Source organism: Panthera uncia (genome assembly GCF_023721935.1).
Source record: "Panthera uncia isolate 11264 chromosome B3 unlocalized genomic scaffold, Puncia_PCG_1.0 HiC_scaffold_1, whole genome shotgun sequence".
Classification (NCBI taxonomy): Eukaryota; Metazoa; Chordata; class Mammalia; order Carnivora; family Felidae; genus Panthera; species Panthera uncia.
In genome coordinates, this window is record NW_026057582.1 from 116,785,361 (window position 1) to 116,804,899 (window position 19,539).

Consider the following 19,539-nt stretch of genomic DNA (forward strand, 5'->3'; position numbering starts at 1 on the left):
TCCTGTCCTGAAAGCAAAGCAGTTTGTTTTTCCTATTACCACCTGTAAGAATTCTCCTTTGGTCGTCTCTTGATTTATTTCCATGATTTATAGTTGTGCTTAATAGAGATGAGCAGTTAGAAAGAAGTAGATGACCAGGTAGAAAGAATATCATTCTGTTTTGTATGGAAGTCTCCTGAAATTGCTCATTTATTTATTTTTAATCTCTGTCATTTTGTTTTTAGTTGGTTTCCAGTAAAGAACATACATTTGGATCTAATTTTAAACTACTCACTGTTATGTCCTGTATTTGATATTTGTTATATTTCCTTGGTATTTCCTTTTCCCATTTATTGATGAAGTATATTGTTAAAATTTCTTTGTATCTATTTTACCAAGTGTTTTGAAGCTATAGACAATATTTGTATTCTCTTAGTTATTGGCTTAAACATTAAAAAGAAATAATTAAACCTATCTTTATAATCATAAGAATAAAACAAGAAGTGGATGTTTTAGGGATTTGAGAGACATTAATTAGGTTTATTGACTTCTCAGGTAGTAGGTTTTAGTTTGAGAATCTTGAAGGAGACACTGTTTCCACTTTTGCCCTGTGGTATTGAAAAGTTAGCCTTCAAATTCTTTTTGGATCTTTCTGGGAACACTTTTGAGCAGGATATACCCTTCTGTACTGCTGCAAACACTATTCATTTTCTTAGAATGTTTGTCAAAAACAATAATATTTGGAGTTTTCATAGCAGTGTTTTGTCCTCGTTGCACTTGGAATATAATCCAGAGCCTCAACCACAGCTTATTAAACATGAATGGTCAGGCTGTAGCTGCCACTTACACATTATTTTCCATCATACATTCACTTGTTCACTGAACCCAGACCCAATCGCCTTCTTGTTAGGTGAATGTGTATTTGTACTTGTCACTTCTACCTGGGTGCTCCACCTAAGCAGGCTGCTAGCTGCCTAACAGTGCTTGGCACATATCAAGCATTCAATAAATATTTGTCAAACCAATAATGGAATGAATGAGACTAGGCAATGTGAAATATTGCTTTATGAGGATTTTGCATTTATAAAATACTTATGTTTATAAGTCAAACCACATGTCTGTAGATATAACAGTCATTCACAGTAATTGTCACAGGTGCTATGCTATGTGGAGTGGTTCTCAGATGGATTAATCTAAGAAAGCTTCTTGTGAGGCTATTTTTATCAGAATCTTAAAATGAGAAGAAAGAGAAAATATTTGCTATTTTTAGGCCATATTAGAAAGCTTTGGTGATTTCCTGGTTCCTAAGCGATGAGTTATCCTTGCAAGCACATTTATGCTTTGTGTCCGTTTCCTTCTTTGGATGTACAGGATGTTTGGAAAGTCTTCGCATGCATCTACATTTATTTGTGTCTTTGTCAATGGGACATCTTTAGCTATGCCAAGACTGTGTCACTGAAAATAATAATAGTGCTAATAATAAGTGGGAAAAAAGCTCTAATTTGTAGGTTTAATGTAATAATTTTATGTTAATAGTTAATAACTCATGCCAAGTTCCATATCAGTTTTCACTGCAAGGCATTCCAAGTTCTCCTTGGCTATCCATCATTTTCTTGTATATAAGTTACTTTTTGAAATAAATTACATTTATTTATAAACCCTGAAGTTTATAACATAAAAGTCATACGTTCCTTAAAAACAGAGAAGGAGGAAAACCATAAGAGACTCTTAAATACAGAGAACAAAGTAGGAGTTTCTGGAGGGGAGGTGGGTGGGGGGATGGGCTAAATGGATGATGAGCATTAAGGAGGGCACTTGTTGGGATGAGCACTGGGTGTTATATGTAAGTGATAAATCACTGGATTCTTCTCCTGAAACCAATGCTACACTGTATATCAATTAGCTTGAATTTAAATACATAAATTTAGAATAAAAAAATCATATGTTCCTTATATTCTCAACTGTCTTAAGAAATGTTAAGATCAAATGAGAAGTAATAATGTGAATGAGTAAAAGAATTTTCATTCACTGGAAAAATTAATTTTGAGGGGTGCTGGCAGAGAGCACAGTTGCTTACACCTAAGGGGCAGAGAGTGACTACCAATATATTCAGATTACAAGTTCAAAAATACCAATGGCTCATTCTTGCCTTGGGGAAAAATAACAAATATAGAAACCACCCCCTTAAAAAATAAAACTAAGCAAATGAAAACGCAACACTATTACTACCTAAAACACTCAATAAAATTTTTTTATTTAATCTTATTCCTTTAATTTAGTATTTTTCAATAATTATTCAAGTCTCTTTTAATATGTCTCTTCCATGGAATATAAAAATAAGATTAGTTTTTAAATTATAAATGCCTTTAATGGATCTTTAATTCCAGTGTGAGGGAACAACATAAGAAGTTTGTTTGTTTATTTATTTATTTATTTATTTATTTTTAAATGTTTATTTATTTTGTGAGAGAGAGAGCATATGAGCAGGTAAGGGGAAGAGTGGAGAAAGAGAGAGAACAAGCAGTAGAAGGGCAGAGAAAGGGGGAGAGAGAATTCTAAGCAGGCTCCATGCTAATGGCATGGGCCTTATGTAGGGCTTGATCTCACAAACCATGAGATCATGACCTAAGCTGAAATCAAGAGTCAGATGCTTAACTGACTAAGCTCCCCAGGCTCCCCAGAAGAAGTTTATTTTTAGATAATGAGAGTGGTCATCTAGCTTTACTGCTAGGCACCTGAACAGGAGGGTCATTTAAGTGGTGCTTTCTCTTATAGCTGAGTCTATAAAGAAGTGCTATCTTATAAATAAAATTGTTAGTGAGTTCACTGGGAGGATACATACATAATTCTGGGGAAAATGGACATACAGACATTTTCATTTTTGGATATTTGTAGCAAAAAGGATTTATAATGGGCTCTTTCTCGGTTTCAGTAATCTGTTTCTAACCTAGCTATGACATTCTCTAAAAATAGTGCTGTAATTTAAGTTCAGTTAAAATAATTCCCATTTAATGTATTCCAAATGTTTGTGAAAATAGCTGAATGTGTCAGCTGTTAAACATATCAGAACTTTCAAATATATTTTACAGGTTTCCAAATTTAGGGTGTTTGTTTTTCTTTTTTTCGATGAGGTTAGATTTTGATGGAGATGATTTTAAAATAAGATGAGATATCATGAAAAGGGAAAACCAGCAGGGAAAGGTAGATCAGAGGGCATCTGAGAAAAAGACTCCAAAGAGCACATGGTTTTCTATTTGACCTCTTGAATATTGACAGACTTGTGCTTCCACCTTGGTACAATTGATGGTCATGGGACTATCAAACATTTCCTTTCAAATTCTGGCAGGATTCAGGTTGATTTGCATCCTTATCACTTTATTCAGAGTTGCTGTGTGACTCATGCTGTCCTTCCTAGCTCAGCAGTGGGCTCCAGGGTGGACACAGGGTCTAGCTATGCCCCTGCCCAGGTACCAGGGTATAATGGGTATGTAGATCAATTAGAGAGGATTTGGAAGAGGAGAAATAGCACATTTAATCTATTTTTAAATCTAAAAGTTAGCTGAAGGAAGAGTATTTTAACTGAGTTACATAATAAGAAAGAATATTGTATTCTTGTTCTTTGGGGGTACAAACCTATTAAAGGTTATTCCTCTCTCTGATTACAACTGAAACGCTGGAAAAAATATAAAAACCAAGTATTGATGGACTCTGAACAATAGACAAAACCAGGTGAATTGTGGAAGGGAGTTAATACTTGGAAAAGTGACCCCCTTGGGGTGATTTTCCTATTTTTCTGCCTCCTAGATTTCCCTCCAGGACAGGAAGGCCTTAGTCATGGCATGGCATGGTGGCATAAATTCCTAGCCATAGTATCTGCATCTTTCCACCCAGAGGAGCCAGGGAAAGTAGTACCTGTGGGCTGGGAATCAGGGAATCTCAGAAGAGAGAGCCAGGGAATTCCACACCCCCAATTCCATGCATGAACATGTACAGTTCTGAACAATGCATGTGTGATACAGACCCAAACCAGCCTAGTGTAGGCCTAGAGGACTGTCTGAGATTACAACCATTCATACAAGTCTCTAACAATTCAATGACATATATGCTGTACAGGCACAAATCAACATAGCAAGGTTTAAAGGACTCAGCTGAAACTTGAACCATCTACATGAGTCTACAAGTGCTGAACTCTGCATATGTGAGAGAGACCAAAATTATCATGGAAAATATGAATTTGAACCACTACCCCTGGAAAGTGAGACAGAAATTGTGTTCTGAACCTAACTTCTAACAGAAAAGAAAAAAGGCAAGAAAGAAAAGGACGATGTCCAGAAGATTATAACAGGACCCAGAATCTGCATATCTTATCTTTGACAATATCCAGGAGATGATGCTAAAGGACTCAAAATACAAAGAATGAGGAAAATGCAATAAATTCTCAGGGAAAAAGGCAATAAATAGATTTTAATCCAGACATGATCCAGATGTTGAAATGACCAAAGAATTTGAAGTAGCTATTACAACATACTTAATGAGGTAAAGAAAAATGAATTTGAAATGAATGAAAAGATAGGAATCATTAAGACAGTAACAGAAATTATAAAATAGAAGCAAACACAAAGGTCAGAATTTAAAAATATAATACTTCATTAAAAAAAGTTTTGGGTTCAGTAACAATGAATATGACCAAAGAAAAGGTCAGTGAATTGAAAATAGAACACTATATATTATCCAGTCTGAAGAGCTTGGTAAAGTATTACATATTTATTTCATTTGCCATTTATAAAGTTCTTATTAGATATTTGTATTTGACTTTCTTTTTTTCAATTAAGAGATCAGTTACTTTGAACTGAGTTATTAGATATAATGTTTAAGTATTTTGAAGATTTTCCTTTATGTTGTCTTACACTCTATACCATGGACCTTGATATTTGGGATAATTATATGGCACTAAATATATAAATAGATAGTTGTTTATAGGCACACATCAAGGTGTGCACATAATACTGTGTATGTGTATGTATGTATGTTTGTATGTATGTATACACACATATATAACCATCTGTATTTGATATCTAGCAAGAAGTTTTAATCTGGCTTAGACCTCTGACTTTTCCTTTAGTTAGTAGTATAGAATGAAATAAAGGATGTTACTACATTTAACTGTGTTTTTCAAATTAAAAAAATGTTTTATTTATGGATTATTATAAATCAGTGATTCTTATCAGGGGGTGATTTTGTGACAACACTGGCACTGCCTGGAGACAGTTTTGGTTGTCATATTGGGGAGTGGAAGCCAGGGATGGTAAACATCCTACAATGCACAGTACAGCCCTATGACAAGGAATTATTTGGTGCCTAATGTCAACAATGCTGACTCATTTATGAACAGATTTATCTAAATAGATTTATCCTTATGATTTAGTTGATTTAATAGCACACTTGTCTTAAAATTGTGATTGAAAACCCAACATTTGGGTTCCACAACTTTAAAAGGAAGGCTAACAAACAACTCTACATATGGATGGGGAAGTTGTAAACTTGCGTTCAAACATGGTCAAGCTGATGTTTTCAATATTCATAGTCATTCAGCATGGTGACATCACAGTGAAAAAGCCACATTTGAGAAGTGCAAGGCAGCTGTGTCACACCCACATCTCGTTCCTTACAAGTGCTTCCTGTCTGGGATCCATTGTGGTCAGCAGTGCATCCCTTCCCTGGCTGTGGTGAAGGCAACAGCCTGAGCAGAACGCCTCCTGAGCTTACATCTCCTTCGTCTAATCTTTCCTGCTTGGACTCAATTTTCTCAATCTGTCTAGTACTGAGAAAATAGTTACATGCTTCAGTTAAATATATCTGTTCTTCCTTTCTTTGACAGTTATAAAAACCATGCATTTTCTTTGATTCATCTGTGATGTTGAACTTCAAAAAGAAATTTGAAATGTAACTTACTTGAAAGACCTTCTATATGAGCAGCATTTCATTATGTACAATTGAACAGTGCTCCTATACACTGATACTAAAAAGATGCCATTCCATTCAAATTTAAATTTAATGTGGACAGTAACACAAATCAATGAAAATTCCTGCCTGTGGTATAGTGCATTCTTCTCAGTGAATCATCAGTGCTCGTATCTGATAGTAAATTATTTATAGACTGTGTATTTGAGTATAATCCTTTATAAGAAACGAGAGCTAGGACCTGCCTTATGTTCATGTGTTTTCATTTTAAAGACATATTTAAAAAATTTGCATATATTCTTAGTTTTAAACTGATTTTCATTATATATCCATTTCTTCTAGGCACTGGCACATCTCCACTTAATAGAATATGTTGGAGAACAGACTGCTTTGCTAATAAAGGTACATTAAATATTATAATAGAATGTGTCCCAGCCTCTGTTACTTTGATTTTGTAAAAAAAAATCTGGTAAGAATAGGTCACAGACTATGTAAAAAATATAGCAGAGAATCCTTTTTGTCCTGTGCAGCCTAGAGATGAAGGGAGACTTTTTCCAAAGAATGTATAATTATAGAGGCCTGCAATTTTGCTATGAGCCTTTAGTTAAAACCTGTCTAAGAAGGAGAACAATTGAGAAACCAGTCTTAATAAGTGAGTAAAAATGCACAGCCCCAGTCCTCTGCCAGGAGCTCAGGTCAGTGTAACTAATATATGCTGCCACAGAGAATGGAGCCACCCTGCTCCCTTCCCTAGGTACTGGTTGGCTTGGGTGTGGCTGGGAATCATTCTCCTTAGTTTCTTGTAGACCCAGCAGAGGCTCCTGATAATAGCAAGGAAAGCCCATGCTGGTCCTGTTTGCACACCTGGGTCTGCTTTTGTCTTCTGTGTGAGAGGAAGGACTGGCAGCCTTGTGGTCTCTTCTGAGTCTCATATGTCCTACCATCAGATCCTCAGTGTGTGTGATTTATCAATGGCAACTGTGATACATAGCACTGCTATTATCTGCTTCCTTCCAGATGGTCCCAGAGGATCGGCGCCTCACAATTGCCATCATCCTGGTGGTCTGGGTCTCAGCCATTGCATCATCCTTGATTGACAACATCCCATTCACTGCTACAATGGTGAGTTGCACTGCTCTTCCATGTGATATGGACCCAACTTGCCTGGACACAATCTGGGCTCACCTTTCCCTCAAGAGGAAGCAGAGAATGAACCATGTCTGTTTGCTGCACTCGTAGCTATGGAGGAAAGATGTGGCAAAGCTTAGGGCCAGCTGGGCCAGGGATACTGAGTCCACGCTACAAGCTGGAATCCGTGGGCCTGCAGCTGTAGTGGGAAGTGCATCATTAACTAGTTGTTTCAGGGTTAGCCCAACTGAGAGCTGCCACACTTCATGGAAAAGACAGTCTATTTATTTATTTATTCTTTGAAAGAAAATTGTAAGACACCAAAGATAGAGTGGTTGAAGGCAATCATCCTTTATTCCTTGTGAATGCAGACACTGGCCAGTGTGGCTTCTCGTGCTTGGCTTGGGCAGAATTTTGAGTTGTCTATGTGGCCCTGACTGCAGCTGATATTGGGATACACATTAAAGGTCTTTTACAAGGCTGTTGAGCCCTGTTCTTGCTGTGTTTTCTGACATCACTGATTGGTATATGGCAGAGCTGTGAATCCCTGGTATGACAAAGTAAAGGAAGGAATGGGGCTTGCATACAAGAAACTGGGGTCCTGTCACAATTACCAGAAGTCCCAGGTGTGAACACTCCTCATGGTTGGACTCTGGACAGGGTAATTTTCTCTGTTCTTGTGACCTTGAGGCCCCACCCATACCTCTTCCAACAGCCTTTGCAAGGGGGCTCCCATTACATTCCATCACCATATATCACACTGGGAAACACTTGAGACCCAAGGAAGTAGAGCAGAGAGCCTGTCAGTGAGGAGAAAGGTGGTGCTTCTCTCTCTCACAGGACCTTAGGCTGACCTGACACTCTATGTCCCTCACTCATTGCCTGCAGGAATCAGTGTCTGCAGGTTGACTCTCTAGCTACATAGCTATATTATTCTTCCATGGTCTGGGTTTGGTAATTCTGAGCTAATGCTATCACTGTTATTATTTTTTCATGAAGTCCTGAGTTAGAGAAGTTGTACAGATGTTGAATGCCCTAGTTTGGGACACAGCAAAGCCCATCTCTTCCTGGGTGGTGTCTTCTCTCCAGAATGTGTCTCACAGTGTCCAAAGTTGGAAGAACTAGATCATAGATGGGCTTATCTCTCTAATTTGGCTGGACAGGGCTTCAGTTAAAATTCCAGCATGTGCACAGCTGGGTTTTAGAAGAGCAACCCAGAACTTTTTTGGGATTAGATTTGTTCTTTTAAATTTTCCTTATTCCTTGGGCTCTCCCCTTGATTTTGACTTTTGCTTATCTTTAATGGGAACACTATTTTTTAATGTTTATTTTTTGAGAGAGAGAGAGAGACAGAGAAACAGAGAGAGAGAGAGAGAGAGAGAGAGAGAGATCCAAAGTAGGCTCTGTGCTGCCAGGTTCTGTGCTGTTCAAGATGTGGGGCTTAACTCACGAACCATGAGATCATGACCTGAGCTAAAGTCGCATGCTTAACTGACTGAACCACCCTGGCACCTCTTTAATGGTAACACTATTAAAAAATATTTAACATTGGGGTACCTGGGTGGCTCAGTCAGTTAAGTGCCAGACTTTGGCTCAGGTCATGATCTCACAGTTGTGGGTTCAAGCCCCGTGTCAGGCTCTGTGCTAACAGCTCAGAGCCTGGAGCCTGCTTCAGATTCTGTGTCTCCCTCTCTCTCTCTGCCCCTCCCCTGCTCATCCTCTGTCTCTCTTTCTCTCTCTCAAAAATAAATAAAAAAATTAACATTAAATTAATTCAATTTAATATTGACATTCCAGCTTTGTTTAGTGCAATCAGAACAGACAAGGAGACTCTGAAACAGGAAGCTTGAAGCCCCCTCTCTCCTCTTATCCAACGTGCCATTGTTAATTACTCAGTTGCTTGGGGCATAGCAGGGTCCAAAGGGCTGAGGCTGTGGGAGGTCCTGGGGGTCTCTATCAACTGGTTTGGAAATATTTCCTTTTTGTTTTATCTTTAATTTTTATTTTTTAATCGAAGTATAATTAATACACAGCCATATTAATTATATTCATTTATACAGAGTTTATACCAGTTTCTACAATATAATGATTCAACAACATTGCTCAGTGCTCATCACTTTAAGTGTTTTTTTAAATGTTCATTTATATTTGAGAGAGGGGGCTGGAGGGGCAGAGAGAGACTAAGACAGAATCTGAAACAGGCTCAAGGCTCTGAGCTGTCAGCACAAAACTCAAAGCGGGGCTCAAACATGAGCAGTGAGATCATGACCTGAGCCTAAGTCAGACGTTTAACCAACTGAACCACTCAGGTTCCCCTAAGTGTTTGTTTTTTAAATTTGAATATAGTTGACAATGTTACATTAGTTTCACATGTACAACATAGCGATTTGACAAGTTTATACATTATACTGTATTCACAAGTGTAACTACCATTTGTCCTGATACATCACTATTATTATATCATTGACTATTCTTTATGGTGTGCCTTTTATTCCCGTGATTTATTCACGCCATAACTGAAAGCCAGGATCTCCCTTTCCCCTCTACCTATTTTGCCCAAATACCTACCCCAGTCTCCTCTGGCAACCATCAGTTTGTTCTCTGTATTTATGGGTCTGGTTCTGCTTTTTGTTTGTTTATTCATTTGTTGTTGTTTTTTAGATTCCACTTTTGAGTGAAATCATATGAGGGCGCCTGGGTGGCTCAGTTGGTTGGGCGTCCGACTTTGACTCAGGTCATGATCTCACAGTTCTGAGTTTGAGCCCTGCGTTGGGCTCTGTGCTGAGAGCTCAGAGTCTGGAGCCTGCTTTGGGTTCTGTCTCTCCCTCTCTAACTGCTCTTCCCCCATTCTCTCTCTGTCTCTCTCTCTCTCTCTCAAAACTAAATAAACATAAAAAAATTAAAAAAAAGAAAAAAGAAATCATATGGTATTTGTCTTCCTGTCTTTTTTTAAAATTTTTTTATTAAAAGAATTTTTTTAATGTTTATTTATTCTTGAGACAGAGAGAGACAGAGCATGAATGAGGGAGAGTCAGAGAGAGAGGGAGACACAGAATCTGAAGCAGGCTCCAGGCTCTGAGCTATCAGCACAGAGCCTGATGCGGGGCTTGAACTCATGGACTGTGAGATCATGACCTGAGCTGAAGTCGGTCGCTTAACCGACTGAGCCACCCAGTCGCCCCTGTCTTCCTGTCTTAAAAAATATTTCCATTCAGGGTAATCCTATTAACATCTGCCCATCTCACCTTCTTTCAGCTTCCTGTCTGCAATTAACAAGGAGCTGTGGGAGCACACATGAGCCCAGACCTGCTTTTGTGGGCAGCTTTCTTAGGTGTTCCCAGTAAATGTACTTGCAATACATTGCTAATGACTGAGAATTCCCTGACAGACTTTCTCCATTTAAACCTTATCTTTTCAGCCTCATTTCCTTGAACAGGAAGAATTCTCAGGAAATTTGCAAGTTAAAATGTGATTATTCTTGTCTTGGATGTTGAATTCAAAGAATGGTAATTTATGCACATGATTTTGTGTGTTTTCTCTGACTTCTTGGATACTCATCATTATCTGTATTATCTTGCAGCCTTGGTGTGGTAGTCAGTTTTTCAAGGCTGGCTTGTTCTCATGTATCTTCTTCTTCTAGGTCTTTGTAGTCTTCTCCCTGCCACTTGCCCTGCAGGAGGTGCTTGGGCAGAGGACAGACTGCTGTAACCCCTGACAAAGAAAAATGCTCTTTCAGGGTGGTAGAAGTCAGAAGCATTTCACATTTGCTTTTCTGTCTACATGATCTCATTTTTGTTTTCATCCATCCTTTTCCTTTTCCAGGATCAAAATAATGTGGAGGGTTGAACCTGGTCTAGCAGATTGCAGTTAGGTTTAATAACATGAGCATTTGTAGGAATTAACAGTTAAGGTTCTAGAGAAGGTGAGTCTGGGCTTGAATCCCAGATCCATCATTGTGCAAGCTGAGAAAGCATTAGGTCAGAGAAAATAGAAATGACAGCAGCAAAGAGATGCTGTTTACCCCATTAGGTTGGGAGAGCTCCTGCAGTTTGATCACTTTGGTACTGGCAGGCTGTCAGGTTGCAAGTCAGCCCCTTGGGGACAGTGCACAACCTCTTTGGGAGGCCCCCACCCCCCTCTGGTGGCCGAGAGTGTGGCCTCAGAAGGGCCCTGCAGTGTCCAGGCTGAGGGTCTTTCACCTTCCATAGGTGTGAGGACTGGCCACTTTGCCGGATTCTAGCTCTGTAGCACTCCACAAAAAACAAGTAGCACATTTGGGGGACCAACAGCCTCAGACAAGATTCATCACAGCATGTCCCAGAGACATAAGAAAATAAACAATAAGTTGTAAGTACAATTCAGGAGATTTTAAGCATTGAATAAAAAGTACTTTCTGAAACCAAAACCCATAACTTAAAAAAATACTGAATAACGAATTGAAAAAAAAGTCAGTGTTAGGCCTGAGTTAGTGGGTTTGAAGCCAAATGAAAGAGCTAACTAAAAGTACAGAGCAAAAGTACAAAAGAACAGAATCATGAAAAAAGGTAAGAGATTTGAGTGAGACCCAGGAACCCTAGAATGGTAATGATAGGAGTTCCAAGAAGAAGAAAATAGATGCATTGCATTGACAATATGCAGCCCCTCCATCTCAGGTGGGGTCTGGGTGTCAGCAGCCTTGGAGCTTGTACAAATGTATGCATTGGCTACCCAGACCTGTCAAGTCAGAACCTGTACCTGGACTAGGTGATGGGTGACTGCCTGCACATATGCACTGGAGATGCGCTGGTCTGGGCCAGTACCCCATCTGCAGTATTTCCCTACCACTACAAATATGCCTGCCAGTGAAGAACTACAATCCCACCCTCTCCATTCTCAGGATCCCCTGTGAAGATGCAAGTTATCCCTACTATTTGCCTGAGGCACTCATTAAATCCCACATAAAAGGAAAGAGTGGGCAATTCCTCAGAGGCTGGAGCACTCCCCTGTGTATAAGAGATGGGGACAAGTCTCTAGATTAAGTGTCCAAACTTAAATGTCTCACCTGGAGACATTTGGTAGACATCAGCAGCAAAATGACAACCATCAAGAGTGCTAGCTGGGGGTAAGTGCACATTGACCCCAGTAGTGGTGGGTTTAAGGAAGGCAGGTGGTAGGTACAGGGAGGTTAGATGCGGTAGAGGGAGAGCAGGTGTTCTGAGCCCAGGGAGAGCAGGGTGGTGGGTGTAGGAAGTGCAGGAATTGTGGATTTAGAGAGAGGGCAGGTGTGCTGGGCCAGAGATAGGGAAATACCTGTACAGCTGTGATGCATCTTCCCCCTGCAGGGAAGTAGGCATGGTATGTGCACTTATCTGATTTTTCCAAACAACAACAATAACAACAACAACAATAACAACAAAAACCAGGTATCACTATTTTTCTATGAAAAATTTTCAGCTCTCAAATGTTGACAATAAATTCAAATTTCAAAACTGACCCTGCTGGCATCTTCTATTTACATTCCCTTTCACAGAACAGAACATCCTTTTGATGCTCACTGTCTGATAATGCTACAGGGTCATCTTAGGACAGCTATCCACCTGAAAGTGCTGTATCTGCCCCTTTGGCCTTGCCTCATGGCCCAGGGCAGCCCTTGCCCTAAGAACCACTGCTGCTTCCTGTTGTTGCCTACATGGGCCATCTCAGCCCTCTTCTGGGTGTCTTCTTCCATGTGTCTCTTTCATTGCTATAAGGAATAGCCTAGCCAGCCTCCCTTTAATTGTTAATTCTCCTGCACTCAGAAACCATCCTTTCTAGGGTCGTGGATCAGATGCCCATTGTAGGGGTTAGAGTCCAGGCAGCAAAGTATGTGTCCTCCTGCTAAGATATTTGAAAAGGAGTTTTATATGTATTTTTAGATAAATTGATATTACAGTATTTAATTCTAAATGTATGATTTAAAGGAATGATGGAATACTTTTAAGAATGTTAACATATGCTAGCAATTACATTCTTAGGAACTATTTTAATTTAGGATGAGCAATTTTACATATTAACTTAAATGTATGAACTAGTCACATTTTTTTTTCAGAATTCCTTTGGGACCATAGCTGAGGTGACCAGCCCAGGGGTGGGAACTCAGCTGGTCCTCTTGTACAGTGCTGTATGCTGAGCTGATGCAAGTAACGTTTCATGGGATGAGGTGACATCTCTGGTATGATGACCCTGTAACAATATCAAGAAGAGAAGTTGTTTTGTACAGACCCAAAGCCAAACTAGTGATGTTAGGGGAACACAGAGGGTCCGGGCTTGGTATGCCGGCAGTGTGTGGCCCTGGCAAGTATCTCCATGGGCCCTGAGGTAGGCAGCAATTCATCTTCACCTGTCTTCCTACTTTGTTGGGGATTTCTTGGGGCTCAATTGGGATCAGTGCAAACAGAGCCTTTCCCAACACATGCATGATTTTCAACATCCACAGGGCTATGATCCAGGAGCCACCCTCCTTAGTCTCTTCCCATGGGCCCTAGGACATCCATTTCTTAGGGCTGAGGAAGCAGCTCACTTTGATGATGTATGAAAGATCTGGAAATTGAGTCCCTTAATACTACCCATCTATTTTAGCTCCTTTAAAATCTTCGTGTACCCCCAAAGAGAAATGTAACCCAGTCCTGGACCTTGCCCTAGAGTTTATTGTTGCTGATAACTTTATGACCCAAGTCAACAGCCCTTCCTGATGACCCACCCTGCTTTACATTCTCCCTTTCCTCCTTAAATACCTACCTTTCATAACTATTATTATGATTGTCTTTGTGTATTAATCCTCAGCTCCCTTGCCACTATTAGGCTTCACAGTCTTCCTTTGGCAAGCAACACCCACCACCAGGTTAATCCTGCCCCCTGCCTCCCCATCCACATGCACAGACAATGAAACAGAGCAGCAAGGATTGCTGACTTGTCTCCCAGCCACAGCCCTTCCATCATGGACCCTCAGTGCTGCCTTCCACACAGCTTTGTCCTGAGCCTCATCTTCCCATGATTCTTGATGACTCCTGCACACCTCTCATCTCTCTTTGAGCCTCCAGCACCCTTTCTTTCCTTTCTCACAGTTGATGACCTAGCTTTCCTTTTGTGACGAGATATAAGCAGTGATGTGGGAGCTTTCATGAACAATGACCACTGTGGCTGCCTAGTGCATCCTACCTTCCTTCCAGTTGTATGGGAGACATTCCCACTCAATGGAGGCCAGTTCCTCCACCTGGTGCCACAGCCAAAGTTCTCTCCGGCATAATTTATTTTTCACTTTCCCCTACATCATTCTTATCAGGATCTAACATGCTGCCATCTCTCCTCTCATGAAGACCTCAGTGAGCCACATATCTCCATGGCTCCCTTCCCTTTTCTCTGCTTCCTTTAAAAGCCAAACTCTTTGAAAGCAAGGTCTTTCCTTGCCATACTCATCTTGCTGTAGCCCCTCTTCATTTTTCTCTTGACTCCACCGCAAGATCTCATGGTATCCACCCTTGTGAGAATCCAGTGATGTTCCTGGTTCTCTTCTAACCTGGACTGTCAGTAGCACATGATAGAGGTAACCTCTCTCCTATTTGGGTTCTTTCCCTGTTTGACTCCTCAAAATTCTCCTCCTATCCATGCAGCCACTCTTCCTTGGTCTCATTCTGCAGGCCCTCTTCATCTTCCAGCCCCCAAACACTGGAAGATGTTCTGGCCACTTCACTCTCTAGACTCTTTGCTAGAGGTATCATCCAAGCTCATGCTCTAAATTTCACCTGCATCCACCTACTCCTGGGCTTCTCCCATATCCAGTTGCCCTGCTCACCTCTCCACTGAGATAAAATAGGTATCTCAAACTTAACATGTTCCAAAAGAAACTCTGATTACATCCTTCCCCAATCTTTCTCACTTACATAAAACTTTCATATGCTCAGAGTCCCAAAATTTAGAACCAGCTTGATCCATTGCTTCTTCTTATACCCCACAGCCAGGTGCCCTTCAGAGCTTCTAAATACAGCCAGTTTCCATAATCTTTACCATTGCCCCCAAATCCTAGCCAACATTTCCCACCTGTGTATTGCAGTTACCTCCAAATTGTTCTGTTTCCACTCTTGCTCAGACCCAAACATCCATTCTCCACTGAGTATCCCCACTTTGCTCAGCACAACTCAGAGTCTTGCAGTGCCTGCATGCATGCCTTACCCATTTGGACACCATTACTTCCTTTTTTTTTTGATTTAACTCTATTTTTTATTTTTTAAAATTTACATCCAAATTAGTTAGTATATAGTGAAGCAATGATTTCAGTAGATTCCTTACTGCCCCTTACCCATTTAGCCCGTACCCCCTCCCACAACCCCTCCAGCAACCCTCAGTTTGTTCTTCATATTTATGAGTCTTTTTTGTTTTGTCCCCCTCCCTATTTTTATATTGTTTTTTGTTTCCCTTCCCTTATGTTCATATGTTTTGTCTCTTAAAGTCCTCATAAGAGTGAAGTCATATGATTTTTGTCTTTCTCTGACTGACTTATTTCACTTAGCATAGTAATACCCTCCAGTTCCATTCATGTAGTTGCAAATGGCAAGATTTCATTCTTTTTGATTGCTGAGTAACACTCCATTGTGTATATATACCACATCTTCTTTATCCATTCATCCATTGATGGACATTTGGGCTCTTTCCATACTTTGGCTATTGTTGATAGTGCTGCTATAAACATGGGGGTGCATGTGTCCCTTCGAAACAGCACTCCTGTATCCCATGGATAAATGCCTAGCAGTGCAATTGCTGGGTCGTAGGGTAGCTCTATTTTTCGTTTTTTGAGGAACCTCCATACTGTTTTCCAGAGTGGCTGCACCAGCTTGCATTCCCACCAACAATGCAAAAGAGATCCTCTTTCTCTGAATCCTCGCCAACATCTGTTGTTGTCTGAGTCATTAAAATTAGCCATTCTGACAGGTGTCAGGTGGTATCTCATTGTGGTTTTGATTTGTATTTCCCTGATGAGGAGTGATGTTGAACATTTTTTCATGTGTCGGTTGGCCATCTGGATGTCTTCTTTGGAGAAATGTCTATTCATGTATTTTGCCCATTTCTTCACTGGATTATTTGTTTTTTGGGTGTTGAGTTTCATAAGGTCTTTGTAGATTTTGGATACTAACCCTTTATCTGATATGTCGTTTGCAAATATCTTTTCCCATTCCCTTGGTTGCCTTTTAGTTTTGCTGATTATTTCCTTCGTTGTGCAGAAGCTTTTTATTTTGATGAGGTCCCAGTAGTTCATTTTTGCTTTTGTTTCCCTTGCCTCCAGAGACATGTTGAGTAAGAAGTTGCTGTGGCCAAGATCAAAGAGGTTTTTGTGTGCTTTCTCCTCGAGGATTTTGTTGGCTTCCTGTCTTATATTGAGGTCTTTCATCCACTTTGAGTTTATTTTTGTGTCTGTTGTAAGAAAGTGGTCCAGGTTCATTCTTCTGCATGTTGTTGTCCAGTTTTCCCAGCACCAGTTGCTGAAGAGACTGTCTTTATTCCATTGGATATTCTTTCCTGCTTTGTCAAAGATTAGTTGACCATACGTTTGTGGGTCCATTTCTGGGTACTCTATTCTATTCCATTGATCTGAGTGTCTGTTCTTGTGCCAGTACCATACTGTCTTGACGATTACAGCTTTGTAGTATAGCTTGAATTCTGGGATTGTGATATCTCCTGCTTTGGTTTTCTTTTTCAAGATTGCTTTGGCTATTCAGGGTCTTTTCTGGTTCCATACAAATTTTAGGATTATTTTTTCTAGCTCTGTGAAGAATGCTGGTGTTACTTTGATAGGGATCGTGTTAAATATGTAGATTGCTTTGGGTAGTATCAACATTTTAACAATATTTGTTCTTCCTATCCAGGAGCATGGAATCTTTTTCCATTTTTTTGTGTCTTCTTCAATTTATTTCATAAGCTTTCTATAGTTTTCAGTGTATAGATTTTTCACCTCTTTGGTTAGATTTATTCCTAGGTATTTTATGATATTTGGTGCAATTGTAAATGGGATCGATTCCTTGATTTCTCTTTCTGTCACTTCATCATTGATCTATAGGAATGCAACTGATTTCTGTGCATTGATTTTATATCCTGAAACTTTGCTGAATTCATGAATCAGTTCTAGCACTTTCTTGGTGGAATCCTTTGGGTTTTCCATATAAAGTATCATGTCATCAGCAAAGAGTGAAAGTTTGACCTCCTTCTGGCTGATTTGGATGCCTTTTATTTCTTTGTGTTGTCTGATTGCAGAGGCTAAGACTTCCAATACTATGTTGAATAATAGTGGCGAGAGTAGACATCACTGTCTTGTTCCTGACCTTAGAAAAACTAACAGTTTTCCCCCATTGAGGATGATATTAGCTTTGGGTTGCTCGTATATGGCTTTTATGATCTTGAGGTATGATCCTTCTATCCCTACTTTCTTGAGGGTTTTTATCAAGAAAAGATGCTGTAGCTTCTCAAATGCTTTTTTCGCATCTATTGAGAGGATCATATGGTTCTTGTCCTTTCTTTTATTGATGTGATGAATCACATTAATTGTTTTGTGGATATGGAACCAACCCTGCATCCCAGGTATAAATCCCACTTGGTCGTGGTGAATAATTTTTTTAATGTATTGTTGGATCCGGTTGGCTAATATCTTGTGCAGGATTTTTGCATCCATGTTCATCAGGGAAATTGGTCTATAGTTCTCCTTTTTAGTGGGGTCTCTCTCTCGTTTTGGAATCAGGGTAATGCTGGCTTCATAGAAAGAGTTTGGAAGTTTTCCTTCCATTTCTATTTTTTGGAACAGCTTCAAGAGAATAGGTGTTAACTCTTCCTTAAATGTTTAGTAGAATTCCCCTGGAAAGCCATCTGGCCCTGGACTCTTGTTTTTTGGCAGCTTTTTGATTACTAATTCGATTTCCTTACTGGCTTTGGGTCTGCTCAAATTTTCTATTTCTTCCTCTTTCAGTTTTGATAGAGTATATGTTTCTAGGAATTTGTACATTTCTTCCAGATTGCCCATTTTGTTGGCATATATGATCATAATATTCTCTTATTATTGTTTTTATTTCTTTTGTGTTGGTTGTGATTTCTCCTCTTTCACTCTTGATTTTACTTATTTGGGTCCTTTCCTTTTTTTCTTGATCAAACTGGCCAGTGGGTTATCAACAATTGTTAATTCTTTCAAAGAACCAGCTTCTGGTTTCATTGATCTGTTCTACTGTTTTTTTGGTTTCAATAGCATTAATTTCTGCTCTAATCTTTATTATTTCCTGTCTTCTGCTGGTTTGGGGTTTTATTTGCTGTTCTTTTTCCAGCTCTTTAAGGTGTAAGTTTAGGTTATGTATCTGAGATCTTTCTTCCTTCTTTAGGAAGGCCTGGATTGCTATACACTTTCCTCTTATGACCGCCTTTGCTGCATCCCAGAGGTTTGGGGTTGTGGTGCTATTATTTTCATTGACTTCCATATACTTTTTAATTTCTTCTTTAACTGCTTGGTTAGCCCATTCATTCTTTAGTATGATGTTCTTCAGTCTCCATATATTTGTTACCTTTCCAAATTTTTTCTTGTGGTTGATTTCGAGTTTCATAGCATTGTGGTCTGAAAATATACACGGTATGATCTCGATCTTTTTGTGCTTACTTAGGGCTGATTTGTGGACACCATCACTTCTAATTTCACTTTCTATCACTCTTTCTTTGCCCACTTAGCTCCAATCACACTGGCCTCCTTAGCTTTCCTTGGACACATCAAGCAAGCTTCTGCTTCTGAGTCTTTCTACTTTCTATTCCTTCTGCCAGAGACTCTTCACACAGATCATTAGGAGCTTGGTCTTGCTTCCTCACTTATATTCTTAAAATATTACCTTCTCCGTGATAAATTGATTGCCAGCCATCTCCTTTTTACTTATTTTTTTCCCATAGCACTTAATACCTAACATTGTGTTATGTTACTTGTTTTGAACTGGTTAGTTGTTTAGTGTTTAATTTTAAATAAATGTACATGTTCATATAGTTTAAAGTGCTAAGTCAGTCTAGAATTCTTATTTAAAAACAGCACTTTTATAATACCTTAATTTCCTCTTTTTCTCATGGAAAACCTTTTTCATCATTTGATGCTTTCTAATTTTATTTTTTGTTTTCTGAACGGTACTGTCTGTGTTTCTGCTCCTTCTCTGGCTGTGTCCTCTTTTGCCTGAGTTCTAGCGTCTTTCTATTTGTTTCCTCTTTGGAGAGGCAATGTCTTCCTTAAATTGACACATTTGGTGCCGGATTTCATAAGGGATATTGGTCTATAGTTTTCTTGTAGTGTTTTTACCTGGTTTTAGTATCAAGGTAATTCTGACTTCATAGAATAAGTAAGTATTGCATTCCCTTCAGGTTTAGGGATAGTTTGAGAAGGACTGGTGTTAATTTTTCTTTAAAAGTTTCTAATTTAAATCATAAAGCATTTATTAAATGTTTTACATGTTT

General features: G+C 39.4%; 1 protein-coding gene and 1 long non-coding RNA gene across 2 annotated transcripts in view; one reads left to right on the top strand and one right to left on the bottom strand.

Moving 5' to 3' along the window:
• Positions 1-19,539, top strand: part of OCA2 (OCA2 melanosomal transmembrane protein) — a 481,450-nt gene that overhangs the window by 269,357 nt on the left and 192,554 nt on the right. Inside the window, exons 16-17 of the mRNA XM_049614148.1 lie at positions 6,283-6,342; positions 6,958-7,062. Of these exons, the coding sequence (XP_049470105.1) occupies positions 6,283-6,342; positions 6,958-7,062 (165 nt within the window). The remainder of the gene's footprint in view (positions 1-6,282; positions 6,343-6,957; positions 7,063-19,539) is intronic.
• LOC125910196 (uncharacterized) lies at positions 13,050-14,113 on the bottom strand. Its single transcript, XR_007453886.1, has 2 exons — positions 13,825-14,113; positions 13,050-13,269 (listed from the first exon to the last, which is right to left on the bottom strand). It is a non-coding gene; the product is annotated as an uncharacterized LOC125910196 (long non-coding RNA).